The sequence below is a fragment of the Bos javanicus genome, chromosome 2 (assembly GCF_032452875.1).
Source record: "Bos javanicus breed banteng chromosome 2, ARS-OSU_banteng_1.0, whole genome shotgun sequence".
In the NCBI taxonomy this organism is placed as follows: Eukaryota; Metazoa; Chordata; class Mammalia; order Artiodactyla; family Bovidae; genus Bos; species Bos javanicus.
Genome location: NC_083869.1, coordinates 89356854 through 89382372, shown reverse-complemented (window position 1 = coordinate 89382372; position 25519 = coordinate 89356854). Strand labels below are relative to the sequence as shown.

General features: G+C 41.4%; 2 protein-coding genes across 2 annotated transcripts in view; one reads left to right on the top strand and one right to left on the bottom strand.

Moving 5' to 3' along the window:
* LOC133226993 (aldehyde oxidase 4-like) overlaps window positions 1-12563 on the bottom strand; it is a 72195-nt gene extending 59632 nt beyond the window's left edge. Inside the window, exons 1-4 of the mRNA XM_061381198.1 lie at window positions 12376-12563; window positions 10187-10244; window positions 4546-4642; window positions 1943-2051 (exon numbers count right to left, since the gene is read on the bottom strand). Coding sequence (XP_061237182.1) covers window positions 1943-2051; window positions 4546-4642; window positions 10187-10244; window positions 12376-12429 — 318 coding nt within the window. The 5' untranslated portion in view covers window positions 12430-12563. The remainder of the gene's footprint in view (window positions 1-1942; window positions 2052-4545; window positions 4643-10186; window positions 10245-12375) is intronic.
* LOC133227010 (biogenesis of lysosome-related organelles complex 1 subunit 1-like) lies at window positions 11506-12386 on the top strand. Its single transcript, XM_061381238.1, has one exon. The coding sequence runs from the start codon at window positions 11550-11552 to the stop codon at window positions 11922-11924; it is 375 nt and encodes a 124-aa protein (XP_061237222.1). The 5' UTR covers window positions 11506-11549; the 3' UTR covers window positions 11925-12386.
* Window positions 12564-25519: the final 12956 nt, after the last annotated feature.

Below are 25519 nucleotides of genomic sequence, written 5' to 3'. Positions count from 1 at the left end.
AAAGGAAAGACATTGCTGTAGTGCTAGAGGAAAATATGGCTGTGTTGGGTTTACTGCTAGAAGGCAAGTTGTTTCAGATGTGTCATATAGACAGACACAGCACATGTGCTGGTGAATATTTAACAACTGGATCTCTGGGAAGACAGTCCTTATTTGTAGCTTCTACTATTTTTGGTAATATAAATATTTCCATGGAGGCTGAGGTTAAACTTCTGATGTGATGTCATTGAATGTGGATACACTTACAAGGTACTTCCACTGTGTAGCTACAATAGACATAAATGTCCTCAAAAGCATAGGTGATAGAAAAATGTAGTAAAATGATTGGGATACAGTAAAAGTTACTATTTATTAACGTTGTTTTTAATATCATTTACCTACTTTTAAGTTTGTATAGTTTAGTTTTTAGTAACAGCTGTGCTTAAAGCCTGGCTCACAAAATCCCTAACATTTACCAAGCGGCTCTCAGTTCAGTTCAGTTCAGTCGCTCAGTCGTGTCCAACTCTTTGTGACCCCATGAACCGCAGCACACCAGGTCTCCCTGTCCATCACCAACTCCTGGAGATTACCCAAACTTATGTCCATTGAGTCGGTGATGCCATCCAACCATCTCATCCTCTGTTGTCGGCGTCTCCTCCTGCCCTTAATCTTTCCCAGAAGTAATCCAAGTCTATGCCCCAACCAGTAACACTGAAGAAGCTGAAGTTGAACGGTTCTATGAAGACCTATAAGACCTTTTAGAACTAACACCCAAAAAAGTTGTCCTTTTCATTATAGGGGACTGGAATGCAAAAGTAGGAAGTCAAGAAACACCTGGAGTAACAGGCAAATTTGGCCTTGGAGTACAGAATGAAGCAGGGCAAAGGTTAATAGAGTTTTGCCAAGAGAACACACTGGTCATAGCAATCACCCTCTTCCAACAACACAAGAGAAGCGGCTCTCACATGCCAGTAAAAGCCTGTTTGGGACACTCCTGAACTATCAAGTATTGTCAGAATTTGGGAGGAAGAAATCTGATAAGCTGCAGCATTAGGTTGTTTCCATAACTGTTAAGATGGTGAGCCAAGTGTGGAGTAAGAGCTTAATAAGGTCAAAAAGTCATTAAGTTTACAGTTGAAAGACAAGCACTACCAAAAGTGCTCATAAATGCAACATATCAACAGAGGAAGCTCTGCGCCTCCATGTTCTAACACAACCTTCTAGGGGAAGAAATTTCCAAGGAGATTACAGCAATCCATAATTTTCTTTCTACACCCTGCTTTTAAAACTTAACCTCCGAAGAAACTCTTGTTCAATAGTACATAAAAGTAGTATTGCAGTTTCTTTTAAAAAGTCCCCTGAACATTAGTATCAATAAATACTTCGTCATTTTAGTTCTGCTTTATTGTAGCATGGTGTTCAGCTTCTCATGAGACATTTGGGGAGTATTTGTATACAAGATTAGCTTCTTATTCACAGTTTAGTAATTTTGAAATGTGGTAGACAAGTAGTATCTTCTATAAACTTCTAGTTTCCTATCTCATTTTCTTCTCTTATCAGACTGGGTTGTCCTTGTTTTAGTTTAGGGCAAGGATGAGACTGAGAAGTTAAGATATATTAAAATTATGAAGATGAAGAAATCTCGGTTTATACACAAATCTCTCTCTCTTTTTAAAAAATTTTATTTTATTTTGGGCATCTTATTTTGGGATCTTAGTTCCCCCATCAGGGATGGAACCTGTGCCCCCTGCAGTGGAAGACTACAGAATCTTAACCACTGGCCCACCATGGAAGTCCCTATACGCCAATCTCTGAAAAGATCCCTAGCTATGAAGCACTAAATCCCACAAAATGAGAATTTAAAAGCACAAAAAAATCTCAAAATTGATGACCTAACTGGAGTCCATTAGATTATAGAGGGTGCCGATACCAGCGCTGGGTCCCCACCACATTGTACTCTTACCTGCACGGGGTGAATCCTGGTTTTGATGCTTCCTACACCTTCCACAGTGGTGACAGCAGCCCCATGCAGAGAGCAGATGGGCACCAGGCACGCTGTAACTGGATAATGGCTGTGATGGGATTTTGTAAAGAGAACACATTGGAATCACACGGAGGGGGTAACATAATTCAGGGAGTTATTTCTAGAAAGGGTCTTGAGACTATATTTCCCTGAGAACACAGAGAACACTAGATAAAAAACCATAACTTTTTGGAAGTGTTCAAGAAAGGACTTAACATATGGCTGGAGTAGAATGGTAGAGAGAAATGGAAAAAAAGAAAAATGAGTTTTGTGTAGAACCTCCAAGAGACCCTCATTCTCTGTTTATTTTTCTCATTCAGAGAAAAAAGGCTTTTTCTCATCATAAAATGATATACTGACTCATGTAAACCATCATGGGATAATTTACCCCAGTGATTCTCAACTGTGGGAAGTTTCTAAACATACAAAAACTCTGGTTGCATGCTAGCCTAATTATTATTATTAACTTTTGGTCATGCCACACAGTATGTGGGATCTTAGTTTCCTGGCTAGGGATCAAACCCTGGTCCCCTACATTGGAAGCACAGAGTCTTAACCACTGGACTGCCAGGGAAGTCCAAGGTTAGCCTAATTAAACCAGAATCTTTGGGATGCAATCACTCCATCACTTTTCAAAGCTCCTCAGCTGATTCCAGTGTATGGGCAAGTATGTAAGCCATGGGTTCATGCCCCCGTCTTGACCATCTCTCTCACACTAGAGTCTGTATTATTGACACAGCAGATGTGATTACATCAGATTCTCATCCCACTGGTTGGGAATGGGGTCCAGGCTTCATTAGTCCAGTTTAGTTTCTCGGAAGAGTACTTAAGGCACCCTCCATAAGAGCAAGAGTGAACCCTGGGTTATTGTGCATTTTTTTTTTTTTTTTTTGTCCTCCAGCTGCCCTCCTCCATTAAGTTTAGTTTCTCTTAATGTTATCTCCCTCTTCCTTTTCTCTCAATTTTCCCAGGGCTCATTGCTTTCCTGTCTTAGCCTTATGCCTCATCCAGGAAATAGAGGCATATTCTCCTGTCACTGCCCAGCCCACACCTACTCATCTCTAGCTGCAGTCAGCCTCACCCCCAGTCCAAGCCTGGAGGGTGAGGACACCCCACCCCTCCTCCTCCCCTGTGCCCTGAATCCTTTCTATTCTTGTCTTCCCAAGGACTTGCTTCACTATCAATTGCCCTTCTAACCTCTTCCTTTCTAGGGTCTCATTTCTCTAAATTCCCTTGAATTTAGAAGTTCAAGTGTTTTTTTGTGCTAACAATAAATCCCCAGGCCAATGTCTCTCTCCAGCCCATCTTTCTCCTCTTCTTAGTCAAGTTTCTTCAAAAGCTATCTATGCCTTCCTGGCCCTCCAGTCACTCCTGCGTATCTGTACCTCATCTTCCAGCCCCACAAGTCTGCTGACAGTGCTCTGGGAGCAATCTAATGGCTCTGAGCCATGTCCTGGTGTTTCATACTATTGCACTTCTACCACCTTGGAACTTTCTCTTCTGGATGCCCCTCCTTCATCCCTGGCTAACCCCTCTTGGTCTCCTTTGGGGGGTGTCTTTCTTTGCCCATCTCCCTGTCTCTTGTTCTGCAGTGTCCTGAGCTTGGAAGCACTCCTGTGATTCCCGCTACATTCTAAACGACTATGGTTGAAAACCTGCTTTTACCACTAACTGGTCCTCATAACCTTGACAAGTTAGTTAACCCTTTTTGCCTCCATTTCCTCTTTTTTCAATATGAGTGACAGTCGAGTCTGTCTTAAAGTTGTTTTGGGGACTAAATATGATAACATGATGTAAACTATTTTGAACAGTTGCCTAGCATTCAATAAACATTAGCTATTTCTATTGTCATTGTTAGTATCTATGTTGATAACTTTCAACAAATTAGTTCCAGATGAGACCTCTCCTCTGAGTAGTAGACCTGTCTATGTAGATACCTGTGGACAATTCCTCTCGCATGTCCCATAGTAATTGCTGTGCTATTCATCCAAAGCTAAACTCACCCCTTTCCTTTCTTTTGCTTCTCCTCTTCCTAATTTGTGAACAGCATAACCCAGAGACTTAAGACAAAAAACTTCGGAATCATGCTTGACAACTCTGCTACCGCATGCAATCAGTGAGCAAATTTACACTTTAGGTCAAGGTGACGTTAGCTCAGTCACACAGCATGATGGGAGGTCTCAGCCCTTCAAAGGAATAACTTTCCTAATGTATGTTGACCTAAACCTTCTCCCAGGACAATGCATCACTTCTTTGTGTGTAAACCCGTTCTTGCCTGGCCCTCAGTCAGATCTGCTCAAAAGCAAAGTAAATATCTGTACAGCAAGAGACAGAGTGGCCCTGAGAGACTGGAATCCAGCACAGATACACCCTGATGGGAAGAAAGTCCATAGGAAAGATCTGGAGCTTGGGAAGTCACAGGAGAGCAGGTCCAGAGGCCATGTGAGTACAATGGACACCTGGAGAGAGGAGAGGGGACACAGGGATAGGAAGTGGAGGTTCTGCATTCTTTTCAGAAGTGCTTGGGCCAATGCAAAGGATACTGGATCTTCTTGGTCTTTGGGTTGTATCTGGACACCATGACAGTGCAGGCACCGCAGCCTCCGCTCCCACAGCTGTATTTGGTGCCGGTGAGGTGGACTGGAAGGAAGGGAGTCAAGGAAAAGAGGGACCCAGGCTGCTATGCTTTCTATACTTTTCTTCCTCAGATACTGATAACAAGTGAGTCATTTTCTGGACTCTCCTAAGATTCCCTGCTTAAGAAAGCTGTTCCACTTTTTGCACATAAGTGAGCTAATTGATGACAGGTGAGAAGATATCCCTACACACCTACATCACAGGGCTTTATCTGAAATCCCCGATGCATTTGTGAATGTGGCATTTTCTTGATTTTAGAAAGACAGTATGGTAGCTCTCCAGTGGGGTGAGGGCAGCACCTTATAATCAAAAGCTCATGCTTCTAAAGTGAGTTCTCTGGATATTCATACTGAGTGGGACACGTGAAGACTACAAAGAGCCTCATGCCAGTTAGATGATAGTCTTCATCCACTTGAATAGGGAAAAGCCTGTTGAATTCAGAGTTGGGGACAATGGATTCTACACTCATATTGTTGTTGTGGAGGTGCTGGGAGGTGGTGCATATGTAAAACTTAGAAACCCCCACCAGGAAGTTTAACTTTTCCTGGTTCAGCAATGTAATGCTTTTATTTTCTTATAGGATTACAAGATTAGAGAATATGAATTGATAACTTGGTTCCTGAACCAGTAATATCAACAAACTCTTTCGTACCTCTTCCCTGTAAGATACTGGCATGTTTCCACAAAGAAAGAACAAATAATGTATGTGATTCTTTTGCTTCAGGTGCTATTAGAGTCTACTAGAATTTGCTTGGGACCTTTCCAGGTGAGGTTTAAGAAAGATTTCATGGGTGCAGATTATAATTGGCTTGGGTGGAAGCTGAGAATAATTTCATCTTAGAAATTTCTGCCCATGAAGAGGTAATAACAGGTCAGGACACTGCAGAGTAGGAAGCTGAGATTCTCTGCAGAAGTTCAGAGTGGGTGGCACCCCGCTTCCTCTGTTCCCTCGTCTGAGCCCACTCAGGCAAGTCAAGCTTGCTTTCTTCAGGCAGAGTCTCGTGGGTGATGCCTTAGAGTGTTCCATTGACCTGAATGGAAAAGTCAGAGAAACCCCTTCTCTTTGCCTTTGGTGACCTGATATTTTCAAGCAAAGGAATCCAGGAGCCGTCTGACTCAAAGAAGAGTCAAATTTTGACTGTTCACTCTGTCAGACCTTAAAGCAGCTCTCTGCTTCTTGTGTTAACATTGCCTTGAGTGAAAAGTGAAAGGTTGATTCAACCAGCTGCTTTGCCCTCTGGTTACCACACAAGTAGTTTGATGCCTCCTTCCTCCAGTCCCACCAGAAGTGCCTGATTCAGGCAGTTTCTTCCATGTTCTGTTGACTCATCCTAAAGCTCTTTGCTAGGTAGGGTGACCAGACAAAATATAGGACACCCAGTTAAATCTGAATTTCAGATAAAAAATGAATTATATTTTAGTGTAAGTATGTCCCATGCATTCAAATTCAAATTTACCTGGGCATACTATATTTCTATATGCTAAAGCTGACAACCCCACATAAGTCAAATACAAACAATAATATATCAGAAGTTTATTTTTTGGTCCTTTAAGAAAAGAGCTTTCTCAGGGCACCAAGATACACAACACTATGGGCATATACAGAAGTTACCCTGAGACTAAATGCTCACGGCCAGCGTGTGCAGTTGACCCTGGAGTTTCCACTGACCTCTGGTCATTCATCAGTGAGTGATTGTGTCTTGCATGCCAAACTTGACTCTTTGCCTCAAGGATCTCACTCCTCATTCATCTCTTGCTATACCTCCCACCCCCACCCCCCAAAGCTGTACATCCATTGGAATAAACTGCTTTGGGTTCCTCTAAAGCAATATATTCTCTTGCCTCTGCACCACCCCATCCCCCCCACACCACCACCAAGTATACCCTTTTCCCCAAGAATTCCCCTTTCCCAGCAACTCCTACACAACCCTTCTCTCTCCCTTCCTTCTTCAAGCCTGGTGGGAGTGCCCTGTCCATGTTCCCATAACACGGCACTCATCACACCCGCTATCTGTCTCTTCATTCTCTAGACTGAGGGCAGAGGCTGTGTCTTCTAGCTTACTTCTGCACACGTGGTGCTTGGTAAAATTCATCTACTGAATGAAGAGTTGTTTCAAGAACTGCAAGAAGTGATAGGGCTGGGTATGTGAAGAGTGAGGGAAAATGAGGATAAGCGTTTCCAGTTTTATCCTAGAGCCAGGATCTCACAGTTGCATCAAAGCAACTCCCTAATGACACATCCTTGCCGGGAGCCAGCACGGGAGTTCCCACCCATGACAAGGTCATGCGGGAGAGCCCTGACGGGCAAGGCGAGTCAGGGCTCAAGGGCTCCATCCCTGGTCTGCCTGAGCGTCTACCCCAAAACCAGAATCTGTCTGTTTTACCATTTCACGACTTTCACCAACTCTTCTGACGTTAATGGGGGGCTATCCCTTACCACCTTTCTCTGAAGAAAATCAATTTAGAGCTCTAGTTAATAAATCTTCTGGGCATAATAGGAGTGTTTCAATTCAAACCCCTCTGATGACTTTCTAGCTTGCCTGACAGGTTTGTTCAGATTCACAGCCTCCCAACCACGTGAGGCACGGGAAGCTTAAGATATTCTAACAATGCAGAGCTTCTCAGAGAGTTAAAATTGTTAGAAAAGAACTAGTAGAGGATTTCTTTGTTGAGCTAATGCTTGCTGCCAAGTTTCCATATCCCTTACCTGCTGTGTCCCTGGGAGTGTATTGATTAATATAGTTGGTGTATAGAAATGTAAGTAGTAGCTTTAATGTTTGTAACCTTGGACCCTTGAGTTAATTCTTTTCTTGTTATAGCCCACCACACTTTTGCCCTATAGGAAAGCAACTTTATCTAATTCTTTCAGAGGGTGGCGCCTGACTTTAGAATAATCACCTTTAGAGAAAAATAAGTTTTCTGAAGAAAGGGTCATAGAAGGTTAACAAGCCTCCTGGCCAGAAGATGATGTAAATCACCTAGAGCTTTTGCATATGATAAGTTTGCAGAAAGAAAGCCTGGCTTCGATAAGAATCAAGGACTGCTGACCTTGCATGACTCTACCCCTTCCCCCATTATCCTCTATGCACAACTTAAGGTATAAAAACTACTTTGGAAAATAAAGTGCGGGCCTTGCTCACCGAGGCTTGGTCTCCCCATGTCGTTCTTTCTCTTTCCTTTTCCTATTCAGGCTGATTCCATGGAGCACAGGGGCTCTCTGCGTTCACTTTCCTGCCTGGGCTTCTAAGACCCACTCGAGAAGGTGCCTAAGATGGGGCACCTTCTGCGATTCGAGAGGGCGCCTGTGGCCTACGTGAACAGAGCAAGTCCAGTGCTGGGGCCTTATTGGTTTTCTGCGTAAACCAAGGAATACCAGCTTCTTTTCTCTCCTCTATTTTCTCAACTGCAAAATTCTTTCCTTATCTCTTTCTCTATTTCTATCCTTTTCGCCAATGCCATCCTCCCAAGGGAATCCCTGGATCCAACTGGGGCTGGACCCCGGCACATCCTCTTTAATCCATGTAGCTGTGGGACATCAACTCTTGCTGGTGCAGTATCTTGCTTTTACAGGTCAGATTGCTTAACAGCAGGCCAGGATCTGTCATGTAGAAGGAGAGGTAACATGAGGTTGCACCCCAGCAGGTCTGGGCAGCGTAGGTGAGTTGCCATTTCTTTCTCCAGGGGATCTTCCCGACCCAGGGATCAAACCCAGGTCTCCTGCACTGCAAGCAGACTCTTTACCATGTGAGCCACCAGGGAAATGGGAGGCTGGGGATGATTCTGTCTAGGGCTCTATCAGCCTTGCTTACCTGGGAGCCCATGAATTTTCAGCTTGTTCCTAATATAGAGTTTCTTCACTTTGGGAGTCTAGAGAAAGCATGGTAAAGTGTGGCACAGATGTAGAAAGGTAAGAAAAGGGAAGTGATAGGGTATGCTGACTAACACAGATTTTAAAGCTGGGTAAATGGGAGGTGGCAAAACTAAGGAGGAAGGATTTGGCCTGTTTGGTTTTTTTGTTTTGTTTCAACTGTAATCCCAATTCCCTGAATAGTGAGTGCAATGGGGACACTGGGGGGCTATACTGGCTAGAGTAGTAGAATAATGGGGGTAGGAAACCAGGTTGAAATGTTAAATAGTGAGAGATGGAGTCAGCAGAGAAATGAGACATTAAGTACACACAGTTATTAGATAAGTCTGGCAAGGAAAGGTCAGGGAGAAAGGAAGTCATGCTTCATGTTTTTAGATGTGTGTGTTGGGAGGCCAAGAGCCAGAAGCAGAAGGAAACGAAGATTCTGGAGAGAGGATTGTCTGGCACACCACTGATTCCTCAGAGCTTAATACAGTGCCTTGTTCTTAGTAGACACTGACTAAGTATACTTATTTTTAACTTATAATTTGTTGATTTATCTATTGGCCATGTGGCTTGCAGGATCTCAGTTCCGTGACAAGGGATTGAACCCAAGCTATGTCAGTGAAAGCCTGGAATTCTAACCACTAGGTACTAGGAAACTCCCCCCAAAAAATCTCCAAATTATTTTGAAACAATTGTAGTCTCATAAGAAGTTGCAAAAATAGTACAGACTGCCCTATGGACCTGTTCCCTAGTTTCCCCCAATGCTGACATCCTGCAGAACTACAGTGCAACACCAAAACCGGGAAACTGACATAGGTATCATACTGAAGATGGATAACCAGAGGCTAGAGTTTCTTCAGATTTTGCCTCTTATGCATGCTGTCATACTATGTGGTATACTCAGCTCTATGCAACTGTATCTCATAGATCTGTGTAACCACTGCCACAGTCACTCTCTTGTGCTTTTACAGTTACACTAAAGCCCAAGAAATTCTTTTTGAATATTTACTGAAGGTGCAGGAGGAGTGAGATGTGAAAAAGGGTCCAGATCAGAAGTGAAGAGCTGGAGTGCATTAATTATACATTGGGATTTTGAAATATGCTTATAAAACCTTGTTTTCTCTGATAAGGATTATTAAAAGGCATAGATGACAAGTCAATGAAATGCCCTTGTGGGAAGGTACACACATTGTCATTGTCAGTGGCATGTACCCACTGTACCCACATGTACACAGCAAGTGGCTGGACATATTTAACCTTTTGGTTGGCTTGCCGTGTTGGATTTTAATTCCCCAACCAGGGATTGAACCCATGCCCCCAGACATGGAAGTCTTAATCACTGGACCACTGGGGAAGTTCCTGGCTCGACATTTTCACATTCACACTGCTGAATATAAAATCATCATCAAGGTGACCATGGGGGCTCAAAAGTCAAAAAGTTATTTCCAACGTTAGCACACTCATGGTTCACTGGATGATCATTTTGGTTTTGCCCAGGCAAAAAATACAATGAATATAGCACATATCTGTCACTTTTAAATGCATTCTCTGAACTCCAACTAGACTGTGCAAATTGAATACAAGGTTATTTATCTAGAGCAAATACAAAAGAAAGAATGACTTCTTTTAGAAGTCTTAGCATGTTTTCTTTTTACCACCAAAGCCAGATTTATTACAGTAAAATAAAAGGATACGGATTTTCCTCAAGTAGAATAGTAGATATACTTCAGGATCAGCATTCTTCTCTATGACCTACATTGTGAAATAAGAAGGGATTTTAGGAAGATAATACCAGCATGTTATGGCAATCCTATCTGTTGTTTTGGGGGCATGTTTTGAAAGGTGCTGTCTTTGCAAGGACCAAAAACAACAAAAGAAGCCTTTTCTAACACTGGAACTAGAATTCTGGAGAAATAATGGAAGGCTGTTTCACTGTCTCTGAACTTTCTCATATATGTGACAACTGTAAGTTCTGGCTTATTTTTTCCTTAGAGTTACTCGGAAAGGATCCAGATAGGGAAACAGATTCCAAAATTGACTCAGGATAACTCAGCCACATGAAGTCATGAAATAGCTTAGCTAGAGAAGATTCTCTAAAGGAGTCATAGGAGAGTATGTTATGAGGGAGCCTCTTCTGTCCCCACCAGCTCCCCTTGCCCACTGAAACGGAGGTGCCTGGGTGAAGGAAGAGCTTAAGGGAACAGGAATCTCCCCTCTGCCTGTCACATGGCGCTCCAGGCTGCTAATCCCAATAGACTGAAGCCTGCACATGAGATAAAGTTATCTGTCCTCCCTGACTCAGGCAGATCTCTGCTGGATACAGTCAGGCAAGATTAGAGAGGAGAATTGGAGCGGAACCCATCAGGAAGAGGTGCAACACTGAGACTAGAGACACAGGACCTTATTCCACTAAACGTATTTTTGATCACCCCAGAAAAAGTAACAAACCACATTGTTTTTCATAACTGCCTCCTATTTTCAAGTCTCCTTTTGAGCCCTCAGAAGATTCACTCAGCCACAGATGAGCTCAGTGCTCCCCATTCAGAATCTCAGCGTGCAGAGCAGGCTGAGTGAAATGTCATCGCAGAAGCAAAGCATTACACCTAGACTGCTTTAACACCTTAACTGTGTGGCTACAGAAATTATTTCCAAGGTGGAAACAAGATGAAGGTCGGGAGTGATGGCCTGCAAGCCAGGACCACTGTCCCTTCCTCCTGTGTGCCCTTACATTGAGGAGACACAGCCTGCTGACACTATTCTGTGCTATAAAGACATCGATGTTCCTGATGCAACATTCCAGGTCAATGTTTCTCAACCATTCTAATTGCCGGATCATTGCTACACTTGATTTAGTGTTGTCTTCATTCACGATACTGCTCCAAGCCCAAAGTAGCAGGCCAGGATGCTTTAGCCTCAAGGTTCATGGATCAGCCTGAAAGTATTTATTAGGGCAAAATAAGATCCTCCTTTGCTATTATTATCCCCAATGTCATATACTCCTTCTATTAAAACAGTGTTGTTGGGAGGGTGCCAGGTGTGCCCTGCCCCCAGCCCACCATGACCATGCTGTCTCACCTGCTGAAAGACCACCAGGCCAAGCAGAACGAATGCAAAAAGCTGCGGCCGAAGAGGCGAGAGGCCATCACTCCAGCCACCTGCCTGACAGAAGTTTTTGTGGATCACCTCAATGTGGGTGTGGCCCAGGCCAACAGGAGCCAGAGAAAGCTGGACAACAAGGTGAAGACCCTACAGATTCAGGCTGCCCAGTCTGCCAAGCGTACAGGTCAGTGGCTTGGGATGGTGGAGAACTTCAACCAGGTACAAATCAGGGATGTGCAGAACTGGGCTCAGAAAATCGAGCTGGACATGTGCACCATCACCACCATGCTGAAGTACATCTACAAAGGGCAGTGGCAGTCGGCCCCCTCCTAGCCCAGTTGCCCTCCCTTCCCTCACTCCTCCTACCTGCCCCGGTGGGCAGGAGGGAGGCTGATAGCCCATGAATAAAACACAAGCCTCCAAAGTAAAAACATAAATAAAATAAAATAGTATTGCTAAACTCAAGCAGAGCTAACATCCATGTAATGGGAGGATGACATAGTTTTTAATGCCTGGGTCAGAATTCACTACCATTGTAATTTAACAAATAAAATGAGAGTTCCTTATTGATTCCAAAAGAAAAGAACAAACACTCCCAAGCTTTAATAATTTCGCACTAAAGCCTAAACTAACGACCCATGGTCAAGTTCATACTACTACATATGACTTGAAAAAGACAGAAAAGAGAGTTTAAATAAATAAGAAACAGTATTAGTGAAAGAAAATCAGCTTGGTTTTTATCTCTGACATATGAAAATTCATATTAATCATATCATAAACTTACCTTTCTTCCATTCACAAAAAAAATCAACTCATCAGAATTGGAAAGAGAAGGCATTATGCCAGAAAAAATACCTCCACCAAGATAGAGGGTTATTTTTTTCTTGGAGAGCAGATATGTTAGGGCAAAAACCTGGATGCTTATCAGCCTTGGGGAAGCCCGAGCTGCCAAAGCAGGAAGAGAAGAGGTGATTTATAGCCATCCTGGCAGACATGAAGCACCAACCAGAGCTCCCGGCCCGCCCAGCCCACAGGTGTGCCCTTCTCCTCCCTTCCCATGTCAGTCAGATCAGTGATTTTGCCAGTCCCCTTTGGAATCCAAGACTGGTTTTACTGGGGGAAGGTGTTTAACATCAGGAATGAAAAAAATAAAAGAGAGTTTTAAATAGACTATTATTGTTTTTTTAACTAACTACACCATTGATTAATTCAATGCTATTAAAACTCATGACACTTTCTTAGGTTTTTCTACAGTTAAAAGGCAAAAGGAGATTTCACTATGTACATACCTTCATAACTTCTTTATAGAGACTTCATAAAAATGTGTCCTTAACTGCATTAAGCAAACTGCAAGTATATTCTCTTAATCTTTTTTTTCATACTCACTTTCTTCTCTGAATTTGAGGGTTAAGACATCAAACTACTTAAAACCAGAAACATGTACAGAAGCTTACTATGGGCTGGAGACCCTTTTCAGGACTCCCTTAGTCCTACAGCAGCTTGATAAAGTGTTGTCATCTTCTCTTTAGAGATGTAGAAACCGCAGCACAGAGACATCAGGCAATTTGTCCAATGTCACACAGGCAATGATGGAAGAGTTGCTCCAGAGTCCGTGTCTTTGACCTTCTTTCTGTGCTCTAGATGGAAGGAAATGAAGCTGGAGAGGTGGCCAGTGGCCAGAGTCTGGGCCAGAGCATGGAGGGAGGCTTGGCAGGCATGATGAAGGTTTTGCTGAACTGTCTAAATATGATGGGAAGCCACTGGAAGGCTTTTAGTAGGGGTGACAGGATCTAGGTTTTTTTTTTTTTTTCTTTAATTTTTTAAATTTAAATTTATTTATTTTAATTAGAGGCTAATTACTTTACAATATTGTATGGGTTTTGCCATACATCAACATGAATCCGCCATGGGTGTACACGTGTTCCCAATCCTGAACCCCCCTCCCACCACCCTCCGCATACCATCCCTCTGGGTCATTCCAGTGCACCAGCCCCAAGCATCCTGTATTCTGCATTGAACCTGGACTGGCGATGCATTTCTTATATTATATTATACATGTTTCAATGCCATTCTCCCAAATCACCGCCCCCCGCCCCCGCCTCCCCACAGAGTCCAAAAGACTATTCTATGCCTCTGTGTCTCTTTTGCTGTCTTGCATACAGGGTTATTGTTACCATCTTCCTAAATTCCATATATATGTGTTAGTATACTGTATTGGTGTTTTTCTTTCTGGCTTACTTCACTCTGTATAATCAGCTCCAGTTTCATCCACCTCATTAGAACTGATTCAAATGTATTCTTTTTAATGGCTGAGTAATACTCCATTGTGTATATGTACCACAGCTTTCTTATCCATTCATCTGCTGATGGACATCTAGGTTGCTTCCATGTCCTGTCTATTATAAACAGTGCTGCTGATGAACATTGGGGTACACGTGTCTTTTTCAATTCTGATTTCCTCAGTGTGTATGCCCAGCAGTGGGATTGCTGGGTTATATGGCAGTTCTATTTCCAGTTTTTAAAGGAATTTCCACACTGTTCTCCATAGTGGCTGTACTAGTTTGCATTCCCACCAACAGTGTAAGAGGGTTCCCTTTTCTCCACATCCTTTCCAGCATTTATTACTTGTAGACTTTTGGATAGCAGCCATTCTGACCGGTGTGAGATGGTACCTCATAGTGGTTTTGATTTGCATTTCTCTGATAATGAGTGATGTTGAGCATCTTTTCATGTGTTTGTTAGCCATCTGTATGTCTTCTTTGGAGAAATGTCTGTTTAGTTCTTTGGCCCATTTTTTGATTGGGTTATTCATTTTTCTGGAATTGAGCTGCAGGAGTTGCTGTATATTTTTGAGATTAGTTGTTTGTCAGTTGCTTCATTTGCTATTATTTTCTCCCATTCTGAAGGCTGTCTTTTCACCTTGCTTATAGTTTCTTTTGTTGTGCAGAAGCTTTTTAATTTTAATTAGGTCCCATTTGTTTATTTTTGTTTTTATTTCCAATATTCTGGGAGGTGAGTCATAGAGGATCCTACTGTGATTTATGTCGGAGAGTGTTTTGCCTATGTTCTCCTCTAGGAGTTTTATAGTTTCTGGTCTTACGTTTAGATCTTTAATTCATTTTGAGTTTATTTTTGTGTATGGTGTTAGAAAGTGGTCTAGTTTCATTCTTTTACAAGTGGTTGACCAGATTTCCCAGCACCACTTGTTAAAGAGATTGTCTTTAATCCATTGTATATTCTTGCCTCCTTTGTCAAAGATAAGATGTCCATAGGTGCATGGATTTATCTCTGGGCTTTCTATTTTGTTCCATTGATCAATATTTCTGTCTTTGTGCCAGTACCATACTGTCTTGATAACTGTGGCTTTGTAGTAGAGCCTGAAGTCAGGCAGGTTGATTCCTCCAGTTCCATTCTTCTTTCTCAAGATTGCTTTGGCTATTCGAGGTTTTTTTGTATTTCCATACAAATTGTGAAATTATTTATTCTAGCTCTGTGAAAAATACCGTTGGTAGCTTGATAGGGATTGCATTGAATCTATAGATTGCTTTGGGTAGTATACTCATTTTCACTATATTGATTCTTCCCATCCATGAACATGGTATGTTTCTCCATCTATTAGTGTCCTCTTTGATTTCTTTCACCAGTGTTTTATAGTTTTCTATATATAGGTCTTTAGTTTCTTTAGGTAGATATATCCCTAAGTATTTTATTCTTTTTGTTACAATGGTAAATGGGATTGTTTCCTTAATTTCTCTTTCTATTTTCTCATTATTATTGTATAGGAATGCAAGGGATTTCTGTGTGTTGATTTTATATCCTGCAACTTTACTATATTCATTGATTAGCTCTAGTAATTTTCTGGTGGAGTCTTCAGGGTTTTCTATGTAGACAATCATGTCATCTGCAAACAGTGAGAGTTTTACTTCTTATTTTCCAATTTGGATTCCTTTTATCTCTTTTTCTGCTCTGATTGCTGTGGCCCAAACTGCCAAAACTATGTTGAATAGTAGTGGTGAAAGTGGGCACCCTTGTCTTGTTCCTGTCTTTAGGGGAAATGCTTTCAATTATTCACCATTGAGGATAATGTTTGCTGTGGGTTTTTCATATATAGCTTTTATTATGTTGAGGTATGTTCCTTCTATTCCTGCTTTCTGGAGAGTTTTTTTTTATCATAAATGGATGTTGGATTTTGTCAAAGGCTTTCTCTGCATCTATTGAGATAATCATATGGTTTTTATTTTTCAATTTGTTAATGTGGTGTATTACATTGATTGATTTGTGGATATTGAAGAATCCTTGCATCCCTGGGATAAAGCCCACTTGATCATGGTGTATGATCTTTTTAATGTGTTGTTAGATTCTGATTGCTAGAATTTTGTTAAGGATTTTTGCATCTATGTTCATCAGTGATATTGGCCTGTAGTTTTCTTTTTTTGTGGCATGTTTGTCAAGTTTTGGTATTAGAGTGATGGTGGCCTCATAGGATAAGTTTGGAGGTTTACCTTCCTCTGCAATTTTCTGGAAGGGTTTGAGTAGTATAGGTGTTAGCTCTTCTCTAAATTTTTGGTAGAATTCAGTTGTGAAGGCATCTGGACCTGGGCTTTTGTTTGCTGGAAGATTTCTGATTACAGTTTCAATTTCTGTGCCTGTGATGGGTCTGTTAAGATTTTCTACTTCTTCCTGGTTCAGTTTTGGAAAGTTGTACTTTTCTAAGAATTTGTCCATTTCTTCCACCTTGTCCATTTTATTGGCATGTAATTGCTGATAGTAGTCTCTTATGATCCTTTGTATTTGTGTGTTGTCTGTTGTGATCTCTCCATTTTCATTTCTAATTTTATTGATTTGATTTTTCTCCCTTTGTTTCTTGATGAGTCTAGCTAATGGTTTGTCAATTTTATTTATCCTTTCAAAGAACCAGTTTTTGGCTCTGTTGATTTTTGCTATGGTCTCCTTTGTTTCTTTTACATTCATTTCTGCCTTAATTTTAAAGATGTCTTTCCTTCTACTAACCCTGGGGTTCTCTTTTTTTTATTTTATTTTATTTTTAAACTTTACATAATTGTATTAGTTTTGCCAAATATCAAAATGAATCTGCCACAGGTATACATGTGTTCCTCATCCTGAACCCTCCTCCCTCCTCCCTCCCCATACCATCCCTCTGGGTCGTCCCAGTGCACTAGCCCCAAGCATCCAGTATCGTGCATCGAACCTGGACTGGCAACTCATTTCTTACATGATATTTTACATGTTTCAATGTCATTCTCCCAAATCTTCCCACCCTCTCCCTCTCCCTCTCCCACAGAGTCCATAAGACTGTTCTATACATCAGTGTCTCTTTTGCTGTCTCGTACACCGGGTTATTGTTACCATTTTTCTAAATTCCATATATATGCGTTAGTATACTGTATTTATGTTTTTCCTTCTGGCTTACTTCACTCTGTATAATAGGCTCCAGTTTCATCCACCTCATTAGAACTGATTCAAATGTATTCTTTTTAATGGCTGAGTAATACTCCATTGTGTATACGTACCACAGCTTTCTTATCCATTCATGTGCTGATGGACATCTAGGTTGCTTCCATGCCCTGGCTATTATAAACAGTGCTGCGATGAACATTGGGGTACACGTGTCTCTTTCCCTTCTGGTTTCCTCAGTGTGTATGCCCAGCAGTGGGATTGCTGGATCATAAGGCAGTTCTATTTCCAGTTTTTTAAGGAATCTCCACACTGTTCTCCATAGTGGCTGTACTAGTTTGCATTCCCACCAACAATGTAAGAGGGTTCCCTTTTCTCTACACCCTCTCCAGCATTTATTATTTGTAGACTTTTGGATCTCAGCCATTCTGACTGGTGTGAAATGATACCTCATAGTGGTTTTGATTTGCATTTCTCTGATAATGAGTGATGTTGAGCATCTTTTCATGTGTTTGTTAGCCATCTGTATGTCTTCTTTGGAGAAATGTCTATTTAGTTCTTTGGCCCATTTTTTGATTGGGTCGTTTATTTTTCTGGAGTTGAGCTGTAGGAGTTGCTTGTATATTTTTGAGATTAGTTGTTTGTCAGTTGCTTCATTTGCTATTATTTTCTCCCATTCTGAAGGCTGTCTTTTCACCTTGCTGATAGTTTCCTTTGATGTGCAGAAGCTTTTAAGGTTAATTAGGTCCCATTTGTTTATTTTTGATTTTATTTCCAATATTCTGGGAGGTGGGTCATAGAGCATCCTGCTGTGATGTATGTCAGAGAGTGTTTTGCCTATGTTCTCCTCTAGGAGTTTTATAGTTTCTGGTCTTACGTTTAGATCTTTAATTCATTTTGAGTTTATTTTTGTGTATGGTGTTAGAAAGTGGTCTAGTTTCATTCTTTTACAAGTGGTTGACCAGATTTCCCAGCACCACTTGTTAAAGAGATTGTCTTTAATCCATTGTATATTCTTGCCTCCTTTGTCAAAGATAAGGTGTCCATATGTGTGTGGATTTATCTCTGGGCTTTCTATTTTATTCCATTGATCTATATTTCTGTCTTTGTGCCAGTACCATACTGTCTTGATAACTGTGGCTTTGTAGTAGAGCCTGAAGTCAGGCAGGTTGATTCCTCCAGTTCCATTCTTCTTTCTCAAGATTGCTTTGGCTATTCGAGGTTTTTTGTATTTCCATTTCTAGCTCTGTGAAGAATACTGTTGGTAGCTTGATAGGGATTGCATTGAATCTATAGATTGCTTTGGGTAGTATACTCATTTTCACTATATTGATTCTTCCCATCCATGAACATGGTATGTTTCTCCATCTATTAGTGTTCTCTTTGATTTCTTTCACCAGTGTTTTATAGTTTTCTATATATAGGTCTTTAGTTTCTTTAGGTAGATATATTCCTAAGTATTTTATTCTTTCCGTTGCAATGGTGAATGGAATTGTTTCCTTAATTTCTCTTCCTGCTTTCTCATTATTATTGTATAGGAATGCAAGGGATTTCTGTGTGTTGATTTTATATCCTGCAACTTTACTATAGTCATTGATTATTTCAAGTAATTTTCTGGTGGAATCTTTAGGGTTTTCTATGTAGAGGATCATGTCATCTGCAAATAGTGAGAGTTTTACTTCTTCTTTTCCAATTTGGATTCCTTTTATCTCTTTTTCTGCTCTGATTGCTGTGGCCAGAACTTCCAAAACTATGTTGAATAGTAATGGTGAAAGTGGGCACCCTTGTCTTGTTCCTGACTTTAGAGGAAATGCTTTCAATTTTTCACCATTGAGGATAATGTTTGCTGTGGGTTTGTCATATATAGCTTTTATTATGTTGAGGTATGTTCCTTCTATTCCTGCTTTCTGGAGAGTTTTTATCATAAATGGATGTTGAATTTTGGCAAAGGCTTTCTCTGCATCTATTGAGGTAATCATATGGTTTTTATTTTTCAATTTGTTAATGTGGTGTATTACATTGATTGATTTGAGGATATTGAAGAATCCTTGCATCCCTGGGATAAAGCCCACTTGATCATGGTGTATGATCTTTTTAATGTGTTGTTGGATTCTGATTGCTAGAATTTTGTTAAGGATTTTTGCATCTATGTTCATCAGTGATATTGGCCTGTAGTTTTCTTTTTTTGTGGGATCTTGTCAGGTTTGGTATTAGGGTGATGGTGGCCTCATAGAATGAGTTTGGAAGTTTACCTTCCTCTGCAATTTTTTGGAAGAGTTTGAGCAGGATAGGTGTTAGCTCTTCTCTAAATTTTTGGTAGAATTCAGCTGTGAAGCCATCTGGACCGGGGCCTTTGTTTGCTGGAAGATTTTTGATTACAGTTTCAATTTCCGTGCTTGTGATGGGTCTGTTAAGATTTTCTATTTCTTCCTTAACCCTGGGGTTCTTCATTTCTTCCTTTTCTAGTTGCTTTAGGTGTAGAGTTAGGTTATTTATTTGACTTTTTTCTTGTTTCTTGAGGTATGCCTGTATTGCTATGAACTTTCCCCTTAGCACTGCTTTTACAGTGTCCCATAGGTTTTGGGTTGTTGTGTTTTCATTTTCATTCGTTTCTATGCATATTTTGATTTCTTTTTTGATTTCTTCTGTGGTTTATTGGTTATTCAGCAGCGTGTTGTTCAGCCTCCATATGTTGGAATTTTTTAATAGTTTTTCTCCTGTAATTGAGATCTAATCTTACTGCATTGTGGTCAGAAAAGGTTCTTGTAATGATTTCAATTTTTTTGAATTTTCCAAGGCTAGATTTATGGCCCAGGATGTGATCTATCCTGGAGAAGGTTCTGTGCGCACTTGAGAAAAAGGTGAAATTCATTGTTTTGGGGTGAAATGTCCTATAGATATCAATTAGGTCTAACTGGTCTATTGTATCATTTAAAGTTTGTGTTTCCTTGTTAATTTTCTGTTTAATTGATCTATCCATAGGTGTGAGTGGGGTATTAAAGTCTCCCACTATTATTGTGTTATTGTTAATTTCCCCTTTCATATGTGTTAGCATTTGTCTTACATATTGTGGTGCTCCTATGTTGGGTGCAAATATATTTATAATTGTTATATCTTCTTCTTGAATTGATCCTTTGATCATTATGTAGTGTCCTTCTTTGTCTCTTTTCACAGCCTTTGTTTTAAAGTCTATTTTATCTGATATGAGTATTGCTACTCCTGCTTTCTTTTGATCTCTATTTGTATGGAATATCTTTTTCCAGCCCTTCACTTTCAGTCTGTATGTGTCCCCTGTTTTGAGATGGGTCTCTTGTAGACAGCGTATATAGGGGTCTTGTTTTTGTATCCATTCAGCCAGTCTTTGTCTTTTGGTTGGGGCATTCAAACCATTTACGTTTAAGGTAATTATTGATAAGTATGATCCCTTTGCCATTTGCTTTATTGTTTTGGATTCGAATTTATACACTGTTTTTGTGTCTCCTGTCTAGAGAATATCCTTTAGCATTTGTTGGAGAGCTACTTTAGTGGTGCTGAATTCTCTCAGCTTTTGCTTGTCTGTAAAGCTTTTGATTTCTCCCTCATATTTGAATGAGATCCTTGCTGGGTACCGTAATCTGGGCTGTAGGTTATTTTCTTTCATCACTTTAAATATGTCTTGCCATTCCCTCCTGGCCTGAAGAGTTTCTCTTGAAAGATCAGCTGTTATCCTTATGGGAATCCCCTTGTGTGTTATTTGTTGTTTTTTCCTTGCTGCTTTTAATATTTGTTCTTTGTGTTTGAACTTTGTTAATTTGATTAATATGTGTCTTGGGGTGTTTTGCCTTGGGTTTATCCCGTTTGGGACTCTCTGGGTTTCTTGGACTTGGGTGATTATTTCCTTCCCCATTTTAGAGAAGTTTTCAACTATTATCTCCTTAAGTATTTTCTCATGGTCTTTCTTTTTGTCTTCTTTTTCTGGGACTCCTGTGATTCGAATGTTGGAGCATTTAATATTGTCCTGGAGGTCTCTGAGATTGTCCTCATTTCTTTTAATTCATTTTTCTTTTTTCCTCTCTGATTCATTTATTTCTACCATTCTATCTTCTACTTTTCTAATCCTATCTTCTGCCTCCACTATTCTACTATTTGTTGCCTCCGGAGTGTTTTTGATCTCATTTATTGCATTATTCGTTATATATTGACTCTTTTTTTATTTATTCTAGGTCCTTGTTAAACCTTTCTTGCATTTTCTCAATCCTTGTCTCCAGGCTATTTATTTGTGATTCCATTTTTATTTCAAGATTTTGGATCATTTTCACTATCATTATTTGGAATTCTTTATCAGGTAGATTCCCTATCTCTTCCTCTTTTGTTTGGTTTGGTGGGCATTTATCCTGTTCCTTTACCTGCTGGGTATTCCTCTGTCTCTTCATATTGTTTATATTGCTGAGTTTGGGGTGGCCTTTCTGTATTCTGGCAGTTGGTGGAGTTCTCTTTATTATGGAGTTTCCTCACTGTGGGTGGGGTTGTATCAGTGGCTTGTCAAGGTTTCTTGGTTAAGGAAGCTTGTGTTGGTGTTCTGGTGGGTGGAGCTGGATTTCTTCTCTCTGGAGTGCAATGAAGTGTCTAGTAACGAGGTATGAGATGTCAATGGTTTTGGAGTAACTTTGGGCAGCCTGTATATTGAAGCTCAGGGCTGTGTTCCTGTGTTGCTGGAGAATTTGCATGGTATGTCTTGCTCTGGAACTTGTTGGCCCTTGGGTGGTGCTTGGTTTCAGTGTAGGTATAGAGGCGTTTGATGAGCTCCTATCAATTAATGTTCCCTGGAGTCAGGAGTTCTCTGATGTTCTCAGGATTTGGACTTCAGCCTCCTGCTTCTGGTTTTCAGTTTTATTTTTACAGTAGTCTCAAGACTTCTCCTTCTATACAGCGCCTTTGATAAAACATCTAGGTTAAAGATGAAAAGTTTCTCCACAGTGAGGGACACCCAGAGAGGTTCACAGAGTTACATGGAGAAGAACAGAGGGAGGGGGGAGTTAGAGGTGACCCGAATGAGATGAGGTGGAATCAAAAGAGGAGAGAGCAAGCTAGCCAGTAATCACTTCCTTATGTGCACTCCACAGTCTGGACCGCTCAGAGATGTTCATGGAGTTATACAAAGAAGAGAAGAGGGAGGAAGGAGACAGAGGTGGCCAGGAGGATAAAAGGGGGGAATCAAAAGGAGAGAGACAGATCCAGACAGTAATCAGTTCCCTAAGTGTTCTCCACCGTCTGGAACACACAGAGATTCAGAGAGTTGGGTAGAGAAGAGAAGGGGGAGGGAGGAGACAGAGGCGACCTGGTGGAAAAAAGGAGAGTCCAAAGGGGGAGAGAGCAGTCAGGCCAGTAATCTCACTCCCAAGTAAAAATGGGTACTGAAGATTGGGTTCTTAAAGGTACAAAATTGATAACAAATATCAAAAAGCAAAGATTAAAATTCTAGAGTAGAGGTTGGAGTTTCAAAATACAATATTAAAGAAAAGAAGAAGAAGAAAAAAACAAAGTCACAAAAATTATTTTTAAAAAATATATATGAAATTTGCTTTTAAAAAATAGTCTTTTTTTTGAAAAGTAATAGTAGGTTATAAAAATGAAAATTAAAGGAGTAATAGAGGACTTAAAAATTAAAAAAAAGTTAAAGAAAAAAAAAAGAATGATCGTAAAAATAGTAAAAATATATCTAGGACTTTCTCTGGTGTTGTTGTGGGCAGTGTGGGGTCAGTTCATTTTCGGATAGTTCCTTGGTCCAGCTTATATTTCTCAAGATCTATATGCCCCCTTCCTATGTAGTCGGTACTAACTACAGGGTTTTAATCTATTGCAGTGTCACTTTCAAGGCGGTTCCCTCAGTTTTAGCTTCTTATGTTTGCTGGTCTCTTCAGTGTCTGATTTCCACCCTGACACAAGGGGGGCGGTGGTGGACACTTTTTTTTGGGGGGGGGGGCGGTGCTCACTTGTTCAGTCACGCTGTGGGGAGTGAGGGACGCTGCAAACAAATAACACTGGCATGTGCTTGCAGTGTCTCAGCCACACTGGGCCTGCCCCCGCTCATGGCGCGTGCACCCTCCCTACCCACACAGCTCAGGCTCTAGGTTGCTCCGCTGGGAACCATCCGAGGTGGGCCCTGGGCTGCATGCACCTCCCAGGTCTAAGCCACTCAGATTCAGGCACTCGGGCAGTCTTTAGAGGCACAGACTCCGTTGGGCCTGCGTTTTGTGCCCTTCCCAGCTCTGAGCAGCTTGGGTGATGAGGTGTTTGGCGAGCGCAGTCACTGAGACTTATTGCCTCTCCTGTCCCTGCTGCTTGGTTTTCTGGGTGTACAACCAGCGCACCTTCTCAGGCGGATGATGACTGTCCAGAACCCCAAGAAGTCTTAGTTAGCAAAGAAGCCTGCTTGCAGTTAGGTAGATAATGTCTCTCTGGGGCTGCGATTGCCCCCTTCCAGCTCTGGCTGCCTGTCACTGGAGGGGGATTGTCTGAAGCTGGCTAGTTCTGTTCAGCCCTTTGTTCTGTGTGCAGGCCTGGTGGTGTCTTAGGGCTTTTCGCGTGGTAGCTATCCCACAGTCTGGTTTGCTAGGCCAAATTAGTTCGCTCTGATTACCCTCGGGGCATTCAGGCCCGATCCTTACTCTAAGCAATGCAGCCCACGCCTCCCTGCCCAGCTCCCACTTGCTAGTGGCGGGTGCAGGTGTCTGCATTGCTTCTCCGCTGGGGGAGTTATGGTTGGGCTCGTATTCTGTGGGTTTTAATTATTTACTTATTTTTCTCCCTATTATGTTGCTCTCTGTGCTTCCAAGACTTGCCACAGACTCGGCAGTGAGAGTGTTTCCTGGTGTTTGGAAACTTCTCTCTTTTTAAGACTCCTTTCCCGGAATGGAGCTCTGTCCCTACCTCTTTTGTCTCTTTTTTTGTCTTTTATATTTTTCCTACCTCCTTTCGAAGACAATGGGCTGCTTTTCTGGGTGCCTGATGTCCTCTGCCAGCATTCAGAAGTTGTTTTGTGGAATTTACTCAGCGTTTAAATGTTCTTTTGATGAATTTGTGGGGGAGAAAGTGGTCTCCCTGTCCTAGTCCTCTGCCATCTTAGGACCACCTACCAGGGTCTAGGTTTTAAAAAGGTTGCTAGGCTGTTTGCAGAGAATGAAGGGTCGGGACAAGGGGAGAGAGAAGAGAGATAATTAGAGGTTATGATAATGGCTCAGCCAAGGGATGATGACGCTTGGTCTAGGGTGCCAGTGGGGGGTTGGGGGGCAGCGCTAAGAAGGGCCCAGATGTGCTGACAAATTGGATGTGAGGTGTGTGTGTGTGTGTGTGTGTGTGTGTGTGTGTTGTATGTGTGGGGGGTGGAGTCAAAAATTTCTCTGCGGCTTTTAGGCTGAGCAGGTGACTGGGGCTATCTTACATGTCAAGTTCTATTTGGATAGTAAAAGTTTGGGAACCTAAAAAAACACACAAATGGAGATGGTGAGTAGGCTGTTGAATATTCAAAGTCCCCCACCCCCTAGCTTCCTGTCTTGAGGAAAGGGAAGGCTCCAGGTTTGGGGCAGAATTTCCCTACAGAGACTCCAGTCTTCCTTCAAGCCCCAAGTTCTTACCTTACCAACTGGCAGCAGGCTACCTATTTCCCTGCCTCATCAGTTCCATGGTTCCTATTCGCATCCCTCTGCATGCTGCTTATCAAACAGGGATTTGAAGGATGAATAGAAGAACAAATAAAGGACATTTCAGCAGAGGGAACCACTGTGTAAAGTCAAGGAAGTTTGAAATTATTATGTTTCAGAGATTTACAAGTAGTTTATTTTATTCTTGTGTATGAATTGCATGAGATTGAGTGAGAAGAACATGAGTATCAAATAAGATGATTCATTTATTAAAAAATACTACTGTGCCTGACAAGATCATTGTTCTCCTGGATCTCAAATGTGTGTGTGAACTGTAAAGTAATGGATAAAATGCCATGTATTTCTAATATGATGGGATAACAAACAACTAGAGAAATAAGTTAACTTCAAGCAACGAATGGTAAGCAATATGATAAAGATGGGAGGGGTGGTGATACAAACAGACTTAAAAGACTAACTTAGTTTTGGGTAGTTAGCACTAGGGTGCCTTCTTGAATTGAGTCCAAAAAGCCAACCCACTGAGAGAAGGCACAAGAAAAAGAGTCCCATGTGACCTCAAGGAAGAAATGAACTTGTCATGTTGAAAAGCAGAAAGAAGGCCAGCGTGGGTGTGTGCAGAGAGCAGAAGGAAGATGGCATAAGAGAAGGTCAGAAAGATGACATGGCCCGGGGGAGAAGTTTGTACATTTCTATGTGGGAAGGGATACCATTGAGAGTTTTGAGCTGGGATATAATACAGTTTATATTAGATCATTCCACTGTATAGAGAAATGAGTTATTACTGCTAAGAGGGCAGCATGGAGACCATATCTGAAGCTATTGATGGGGCTGATGGAGGATCAGACTAGGGTGTAGGGTGGTGGCATCAGAGAT

Excerpts from the sequence above, each read along its gene's own strand:
- LOC133227010 (XM_061381238.1), top strand. The coding sequence starts at position 11,550 with ATGACCATGCTGTCTCACCTGCTGAAAGACCACCAGGCCAAGCAGAAC.